The sequence below is a fragment of the Ptychodera flava genome, chromosome 16 (assembly GCF_041260155.1).
Source record: "Ptychodera flava strain L36383 chromosome 16, AS_Pfla_20210202, whole genome shotgun sequence".
NCBI classification, from domain to species: Eukaryota; Metazoa; Hemichordata; class Enteropneusta; family Ptychoderidae; genus Ptychodera; species Ptychodera flava.
In genome coordinates, this window is record NC_091943.1 from 6,618,162 (window position 1) to 6,628,028 (window position 9,867).

At 42.0% G+C, this 9,867-nt stretch overlaps 1 protein-coding gene across 1 annotated transcript; it reads right to left on the reverse strand.

Moving 5' to 3' along the window:
• Nucleotides 1–2,190: 2,190 nt before the first annotated feature.
• Nucleotides 2,191–6,808, reverse strand: LOC139114914 (uncharacterized). Its single transcript, XM_070676839.1, has 2 exons — nucleotides 2,488–6,808; nucleotides 2,191–2,204 (listed from the first exon to the last, which is right to left on the reverse strand). Exons 1-2 carry the CDS (start codon nucleotides 6,806–6,808, stop codon nucleotides 2,191–2,193), a joined length of 4,335 nt encoding a protein of 1,444 aa, XP_070532940.1.
• Nucleotides 6,809–9,867: the final 3,059 nt, after the last annotated feature.

Sequence of the window (9,867 nt, forward strand, 5' to 3'; positions counted from 1 at the left end):
AGAGGGAAAACATCATAAATAGGTTCCCTATACATAGTTTTCAGGTATAGAAAACCGCAGTGTTTACACAATATAGTTACTTTATACGTGGTTTACAGGTAAAGCGTGCCGTAGTGATTTGAATAATGCAGGTACCCTATTCAAGTTTTCACGTATAGAGTACCCTAGTGTTTAAACAACGGGAGTAGCCTATACATGTATTTTAGGTAGAATACCGTGCTGTTTAAACAATGGAGGTACCCTATACCTGTTTTTCAAGTATGGGTGTCGTATTGTTTAAAACATGGAAGTTCCCCACACATGGTTTTCAAGTATAGAGTACCGTAACAAGTGTTTTTTCAGGTGTAGAGTACCGTTACGGTAGTGTTCAAACACTGGAGATACCTATAAAAGAGGTTTTCAGGTATAATGTACCGTAGTTTTAACAATGCGGGTAGCCTTTTACGTGCACACGTGTCCATAAGGTATAGAGTACCATAGTGTTTTATCAATGGAGGTAGCCTATACGTATCTATCAGGTACCGTATTGTTAAGCGTGCTCTGTACGTGCCTTACAAGTATAGAGTACCGTAGTGTTCAAACAATTGAGGTACCGTATATGTGGTTTGCAGATAAAGGGTACCGTAGTGCTAAACAGTGGAGGTACCGAATACGTGTCTAACAGGCATAGAGTACCGTACGTGGTTTTCGAGTATAAAGCTCCGTAGTGTTTAAACAATCGAGGTATCCTATATATGTCTATCAGGTTTAGACTAACGATGTGTTTGAACCATAGAGGTACCCTATATATGGTTTTCGGATGTAAAATACCGTAGTGTTGAAACAATTCAAGTTACCTATCTATGTCTTTCAGGAATAGATTACCATAGTGTTTTAATAATTGAGGTACCCTATACATGGTTTTCAGGTATACGGTACCGTAGTGGTAAACAATGGAGGGACCCCATACATGGTTTTCAGGTATACAGTACGGCAGTATTTAAACAATGGAGTACCCCTTACGTGTCTATCAGGTATAGGGTGCCGTAGTGTTCAACAATGGTAGTACCATATGCGTGGTTTTCAGGTATAGAATACCTTAGTTTTAAACAAGGGAGGTACTCTATACGTGTCTATCAGGAATAGGTTACCTTTATGCTAAACAGTGGAGGCGCCCTATCCGTGCCTAATGGGTATAGAGTACCGAAGTGTTAAACAATGGAGGCACTTTTTAAGAGGATTTCATGTACAGGGTACCATAGTGTTAAAAATAGATGTACCCTATACGTGGTTTTCAGGTATAGGGTTCAGTAGTGTTACACAATGGAGGGTCCCTATACATGGTTTTCAGGTAAACGATACCGTAGTGTTTAAACAATGGAAGTACCCTATACATGTCTATCAGGTATAGGGTGCCGTGTAGTGGTGTTCATCAATGGAGGTACCCTATACGTGGGTTTTCAGGTATACCCAACCGTAGTGTTTAAATGTCGGAGGTACCATTACGTGGCGAACAGGTGTAGACTATCGTATTGTTCAAATAATAGAGGTGCCCCATATGTGCTTTTCAAGTATAGGGTACCGTAGTTTTTAACAATGTAGGTGTCATTCACGTGGTTTCAGATGTAGGGTACCATAATATTAAACAATGGAGGTACCGAATACGTGTCTAACAGGCATAGAGCAGATAGAGTACCGTAGCATTTAAACAATGGAGGTTTTCAGGTATAAAGCTCCGTAGTGTTTAAACAATCGTTAAAGACGTACCCTTAACGCGTCTATGAGGTATAGAGTACCTTTGTGTTTAAACTATGGAGGTAACTTCAACATGGTTTTTAAGTATATAGTACCGTAGTGTTTAAATGGCAGAGGTACCCTATACGTGTCCAACGTGTAAAGAGTATCAGATTACCATATACGTGGGTTTCAGGTATAGGGACCGTGGTGTTAAACAATGAAGTTACGCTATACCTGTCTGTCATGATCTCGCATCCACCGATACTCAAATTCAATCACGACGAGGTCTTGTTCTTTACAACTGAACACTAACACCTTTATTGCAAAACGCCATAACTCCAAAAGCACATGGTAAGCACTTACATATCCATACGCCAGTGAAAGGATCACTGTTTACTCATACATATGAATGGTATACATGGGCACAAAACAATGTAGTCCCAAAAATCATCACATTCCTCCCCCCTTATGAAGTCAGAAACCAGTTTCTGAAAAAGCATAAGAGCACTGGAAAGAATAATACTCAATGTGTCATCAATAGCAAAAGTCTGGAGCATATCACATTATGGCTCAAATGATTTTTAGGGCTTTAATTTGCCCATGCACGAGACAAACCATCTGCATTACTGTTTGCAGTACCCTTACGATGAACAATGTCAAATGAGTACTCTTGAAGTATCAAACTCCATCGCAAAAGTCTCTGATTCTTATCTTTCATATGTAACAACCAACGCAACGGATGATGATCGGTTTGAACAATAAAATGCTTACCAAACAGGTAATGTCTCAATGATTGTATAGCCCAAACAATACTCAGACATTCCCGCTCTATGGTAGAATAGTTAATTTCCCTCTGAGCGAGCTTGCGACTTAAGTAAGCAATAGGGTGCTCTTCGTTGTCATCATCAACTTGGCTAAGTACAGCGCCAATCCCTCTGTTACTCGCATCCACCTGGACGATGAAGGGCTTGTTGAAGTCAGGATTGCTCAACACAGGATACGAAGTCAGTAACTTCTTCAGCTCTGTAAAAGCCTCTTCACACTCTGTGGTCCAGCTTACTCGTGTAGGTACACCTTTCTTGGTTAACTCTGTCAACGGGCAAGCAATACTTGAAAAGTTGGGTATAAAACGCCTGTAGTATCCAACTAGGCCTAGGAACGCTCTGACATCAGTTTTCGTTACTGGTCTTGGAAAACTCTGTACTGCTTTAATTTTCTCTGGCTGGGGTTTCACTTTGCCACATCCTGCAATGTGTCCAACCACTGGAACTTCTGGAAATCCAACTTTACATTTGCTTGGTCGAATTGTCAGTCCCGCATCTCTGATTCTGACAAACAGCCGTCTGAGGTGCTCAATATGCTCATTCCATGTTTGATCGGCAGTATCAACATCATCAAAGTATGAACTGGCGAACTCTTGACATCCATCAAGTACCATCTGCATCAACCTCATAAAGGTTGCGGGGGCGTTTTGCATACCAAAGGGCATCACAAGGAATTCATACTGGCCATATGGTGTGATGAATGCAGACTTGGCTCTGGCATCTCTGTCCAAAGGTATCTGCCAATACCCTTTAGTTAGGTCGATACTGGTTATATAGTTGGCCATCCCTAACTTCTCAATCATCTCATCTGTACGCGGCATGGGAAATGGGTCAAACTCCGTCACTTTGTTCAGTCCGCGATAGTCAACGCAGAAACGCCATGATTGGTCCTTTTTCTTCACAAGAATAATAGGAGCAGCGTACGGACTATGTGACTTCTGTATTATACCGGCCTTCAGCATCTTACTCAGTTCCACCTTGACCGTTTCCTTCAAAGACTCAGGAAGTCTGTAGGGTCTGAGCCGAACAGGTTGTTCTGTGGTTGTAGTAATACTATGCTCTATGAGTGGTGTGCGTCCAGGACAGTCAGTAAACAAATCACTGAACTCTTCTAACAACGCTGTTGCTTCTGCCCTCTGTACATCTGTCAATCCACTGTATATCTCAACATCTTTCCATGTCTCCTCGGAAGACATCAAATGGCAAATATCCATTTCCACTGGCACAGACTCATCATAGTCTTCATCGGTTTTCCTCACAAGAAAGGCAGTCCCTTCTCTTGAAAACCACTTTCGCAACATGTTCACATGATACACTTTCTTCTTCTTTCTCTTGTTTCCCAGCTCTACTTCATAGTCAACTGTAGAAATCCTCTTGGTTACTTTGTATGGTCCCTGCCATTGTGCTTGCAATTTGTTGGTGGACGATGGCAACAAAATCAGCACCTGGTCCCCTATCTGGAACTCTCTTTCTCTCGCAGTTCGGTCATACCATACTTCTTTCTGCTTCTTCTGAGCGGTGGACAGGTTTTCTGTAGCCAGATCGGTCATCTGCGCTAATCTGTCACGAGTCTCAACAACAAACTGTGCTAAGTTCTCTTCACTAGGCAATTCTCCGGTCCAGGACTCTCTCATGATTGCCAACGGTCCTCTAACCTGGCGTCCATAGAGAAGTTCAAATGGGGAGAAGCCAGTAGATTGCTGCGGCACTTCTCTATATGCGAACAACAAGTACGGAATGTATCTGTCCCAACTCTCTGGGCTCGTTGCTGCGAACTTCTTCAACATGGATTTCAACGTCCCGTTAAAATTCTCCACAAGACCATTAGCCATTGGGTGATATGGCGATGTCTTCAACTTCTTGATGTGTAACAGTTTACACAAATCTTCCATCAAGTGTGACAGGAAATTAGTACCCTGGTCTGACAATATCTCTCTTGGTATTCCAACTCGGCTAAACACAGTAACCAACTCCTCAGCTATCCTCTTTGCCTCTAATGTAGGTACAGGTATGGCTTCAGGATATCGCGTAGCGTAATCACATATGGTTAACACGAAACGATTACCTCGTGACGTTACAGGTAACGGACCAATCATGTCCATAGCTATACGCTGAAATGGTTCTTCCAACACAGGCATCGGAATGAGTTTAGCTTTAATACCAGCTTTTCTTGTAGCAGCTTTCTGGCATGCTTCACAAGTACGACAATACTTGGCTACATCTGGAAAGATTCCTGGCCAGTAGTAGTGTTGAAGGAGGCGCGTCTTCGTCTTCTCTACCCCAAGATGTCCAGCAAGAGGTATATCGTGAGCAAGGCGAAGTAGTGTTGCACGACACTGTCTTGGCACTACCAACTGATTCAATGTTCGCCCAGGCTTGACTTTTGATGTCCATTTCCTATACAGGAAACCATCTCTCCAATAGAAGCATATATCCTCACTAGCAACTTGGCTCGCTGCGACTGCCAATTTGCGAAGTCCGCTAAGAGTAGAACAACTCTTCTGAAGCTCTCGCAATTTAGTGGGCCCTATGTCAAAGACATCAATCACTTCCTCTTCACAAGGAAAGTCTTCATCAACCACTTCTTGGGTTGGTCCACCACTGTCAGCATCAGAACTCAACTGTTGCTCATCACAGACCTCCGTCAGTGACTCAGTGTCACGAGTCATTGACTCAGTCTCTCTGGGTTCTTCAGTCTCTCCAGTTGTTGTGTGGGCTTCCCTATTGTCCTCAGGCACAACATGTTCAACACCAGAGATATCATTCATCTGTTCCACTGCAATATCAACTGACTCATCATCAGCAGTACACTGTCGGTTACTCAGTGGTACAACATCATCTATATGAACTGGCTTTGGCTGCACACCAGTTCTGTGAATATCGATCAGTTCCTCTTGAAGCTGTTGCTGCTTCAACTGTGCTTGTCTTCGGGTGACGAAGAACGCTGGCTTACACCAACTACTGTCATCAGTGTCTTCAATGTCATTACCAAGAAGTACATCCTCTGGTAAAGTGTCTAACACAGCAGCCAAAATCTGACCTTCATAGCACTGACACTGTATATGAATGACAGCCAAAGGAAGGAGTCTACTGCTACCATCAGCGAATTCAATGTTCACATACTGATCATCTACATATGTATCTGGAGGTACAAGAGCTGAATGGACAATTGTCTGGTCACAACCTGTGTCTCTCAGTATGCAGGCATGCTGACTGTTCACCTTACCAGGATAGCGGTGTCGGTTTCCACGGTTTCTGGCCATATCACGACATCCACTAGGCACCAACTGCTGGACGCGACATCTGTAAGCCTTCTGTCTTTCCTCGGTGACTTTCTTGTTAGGGCATTTGTTGGCTTTGTGTCCAGGTTTGTGACAAGAGTAACATGTGAGAACACTCCTTGGTTTACCTTGCTTGGAGTCAGCTTTATCGTTTGCTTGACTGGGTTGCTTCTTTACGTCTGGAGGACGTCCATTAGTACGCTCGCTCTTCTTGTGAGTCTCCACATAATGATCAGCCATGTCAACTAATTCTTCAGAATTCTTCGGTTTCTTTTCCCTCAACCATACTTGCAGATAAGGTGGGGACATCTCTAGCAGTTGCTCAACTAGCATCAGATCCTTCAGTTTGTCAAAACTGTTGACATCTACGGCTTCTAGCCATCTGTCTAGAAATCCAGAAAGAACAGTTTTCCATTCACCATAGGAATCATCTTTCTGTTTCTTGATCGTTCTAAACTTTGAACGATATGCTTCACCGGTAAGTTCATACCGTTTCAAGATCGCTTTACGAACTTTCTTGTAATCTTCACTCTCTGCAGGGGGTAACTTTGAGTACGCATCAAGTGCTTTTCCCGCCAAAAGTCCAGCCAATCTAGTCGCCCATGTTGACTCTGGCCATTCATGTACCTTGGCTAATTTCTCAAAAGTTCTGAGGTATGCATCAATATCTTCACCCTCTTCGAACTTTGGCACTTTCGGTCCCTTGTACTCTGACTTCTTAGCATTAGCTAACTCTGTCTGTAATTGCAGGAGTTTAAGCTGAAACTCTTGATTCTGTTTCTGAAACTCTTGATTCTGTTTCTGAAACTCTTGATTCTGCTTCTGCTGTCTTTCTTCCATTTCTCTGATCCGCAAATCATGTGCACGCCGTTCCCTTTCAAGCGTCAATATGTCTTGATTAGGAGCTTGGGTTGGCTCTTGTGTCCCCAACTGTACAAGTGCCTCTGCTGCACTGTGGTCACCTTCACGTCTTTCAGTGTCACTCATCTTGGCTTTACTGCAGTACACCCCTAAGCTTACTCAGTACACAACTCAGCCAAAATAACTGTGAAACAGTTAACACTAATAATATACCACAACAAGGTATCAATGAAAGGACACTCTTTGAATACACAAAATGTAAACAATACCCAAAATACATACACAGCTGCTTTAGTATTGCAGCACTGGAATGCTGATAAGAAAGTACAGACAAATAAGCTCTCTCAAAAAATACTGAATATTACACTGTAACTGAAGTAATTCACTTGCAATTAATACACACAATGTGTTACAATATACTTGCAGTTCAATAGTAGTACACTTGTTGCTATGCAACCAAGTAACTGTTCAGTGTCTCTGAAAACAGCCGTAATACTATTAATGTATATTCAGGTTTTCTGATATTTGACTTGAAAACCACCTTGATACATACAGCTGATATGCAAATACTGAAAACACAATAACCGTAATGTTATTTGTTTTACTCTGTGGTTAATTTATCAAGTCCGATACCACACATCTATGTTCACAATGCACCGTAAACACAGTCAATTTCACTGTAAGGTTTCGTTCAGTCTTCTCCGTAGCAAAGCTATGCCAATAGCTTCGACTTCACTTCAAAATGCACCACTCGTTTGAACTCCACTGGCTTGGTTCATATGCGGGAGGCACACCATGCGGGTATTTCCACCACTACACACACTAACGTATACGAGGTAATCCTAGGCTGGTACTCACACAACCTTGAATGGGCCCCTCACTGTAGACGTTCAAGTGAAGGTCGCTTCGGAGTTTCACTTTACACTTGCAAACTTTTACGACGTACAAGTGTCTCAACGTTTATTTTGTTTTGGCTTTCTCCTGTCTATCTTGATGACTTACTCTCATCACCAGACGAGTTCTTAATTGGCGTTTAAACTGTAGTTATACTAGAGTTCTCTGTGTTGCTCAACTTGCAGACAGACTCTCTCCATCACTACACATGCAAAGTTCTCTTAACTGTACCGTCTATGACAGTCTTCAACAGTTATCAATTTGTGTTAGTTCCGACCTCAGTTCACAGTTTATAGACACAGGAATATTCACAAGTTGCCTGAACTCGGTTCTCAGTCATAACAGTTTACTTACAGTAACAACCACAAGTCAGTCCGTCGACTCAACTGGCTCTGTGACTTTCCCGCGCTCAAATCACTGCACTGTATCTGCAACAGGTGCACGGCAAACTTGCCTCTTACTTCAGAGTTGAATTCCTTCGGGTCCGTTTTCAGAATGACGTTGGCACTCGCCTACCTCGTCAATCCCATTGGCTGCCACCAATTGTCATGATCTCGCATCCACCGTTTTTCAGGTATAGGGTACCGTAGTGTCTAAACAAATGAGGTTCTCTATACGTGTTTTTTTAAGTACATGTATACAGTAAAGTAATGTTTAAAGAATTTAGGTACCCTTTACTTGCTTTTAAGGTAGACAGGTACCTCATACCTGTTTTTCAGGTGTAGAATATCGTAGTGTTTACACACTGGAGGTACCCTATAAGATGATATGAGGTATAGAGCACCGTAGTGTTTAAATATGTCGGAAAACTCAAACTCAGGTACAACTTTTCTTGCAGGCGGATTTTTGGACTTTTTGTCTGCTCACGCGGACCTTTATTCAGGGGGGTGGGGTACTCAAAAACACTCTCACACGGCCGTGTACTCGCCTCTGCTTCCTTTAGAGGGCCAATATTTTCTGACACTAACTCTTCACCTCACTTTACACATCCGTAGGAGTATGAAACGGTTTTTATCACGTATCTTCACATCTTAATCTCAAGTTGAACAAGAATTTGTGCATGTCGAAAAACAAAAAACTCAGGTGCAACTTTAATCGCGGACTATGAATGACCAACGTACTTCACATGACGGTGAACTAACTTATCTCCATGGCACAAAGTTTCCAACGACACTGAATAACATATTGGGAGCTAAAATTCATTTGTCATCAATTTTTCGAATCTGAAGTTTAAGTTAGGCAAGCATTGCTCAGGATAGAAAACTTAAAATCGTGTATTATTTTCTTTGCTGACTATCTCCATGGGTACGGAAAACACTCCGCATGACAGTCAACTAACTCATCTATACAAAGGATCAACCCATATTTGAAAAGTTTCAGACTGGGCACAAAAGCAAAGCAACAAAACAAACAATTTTCTGTACTTTGGATTGACACGGGGTCACTCAGGGTCAAAACCTTACAAGTACACTTAGTAAGTAAAAGCGTTTTAGGCATGCAAGGCTTTGCTGTTGTTGCTCATGATTAATAATGGGAAGATGTCCGCTTGTTTCGTAGCTAAATTTCCTCTACAAAGAATGTAAAACTCTTAGTTTTTTGACTGCATTAAAGCTTACCTACCTGTGGAGGCTTTTCATCCGAAAATTAACCCGGTAGTTGGCTGTATGTCGGAAATAAGGTCAATTATATGCTTCAATATAATCTAAATCTGCAAAGCAAGTATTTATTATTAAATTTCGAGTGAAAAAAACTGGAAAATTGGCCATTTTTGTACTTTTTGTCCACTCTTGCAGGCCTTTTTCTTGGATGTACCCAAAACGCCCTCACACGGCCTAGTACTCGCATTAACTTCCTCAGCTGAGAGCGACATTTTCTGACACATCCATAGGAGTATTAAACGGTTTTTATCACGTATCTTTCACATGTTAATCTCAAGTTGAACAAGAATTTCTGCATGTCGGAAAAACTCCAACTCAGGTACAGCTTCCCTTGCGGACTATGGATAACCAAAGTACTCCGCATGACAGTGAACTAACTAGCTCCACAAAGTTTCCAACGACATTCAATAACATATCGAGAGCTAAAACTGATTTTTAACCAATCTTTCAAATCTGACGCTTAAGTTAGACAAGCATTGCCCAGGTTACAAAACTCAAAATCAGGTACTACTTTCTTTACAGACTATCTTCGTGGCTAACCAAAGCACTCCGCATGACTGAGAACTAACTCCTCTATACAAAGGATCCATCCATACTGGAAAAAAGTTCAGACAGGGCAAAATTGTTTTATTT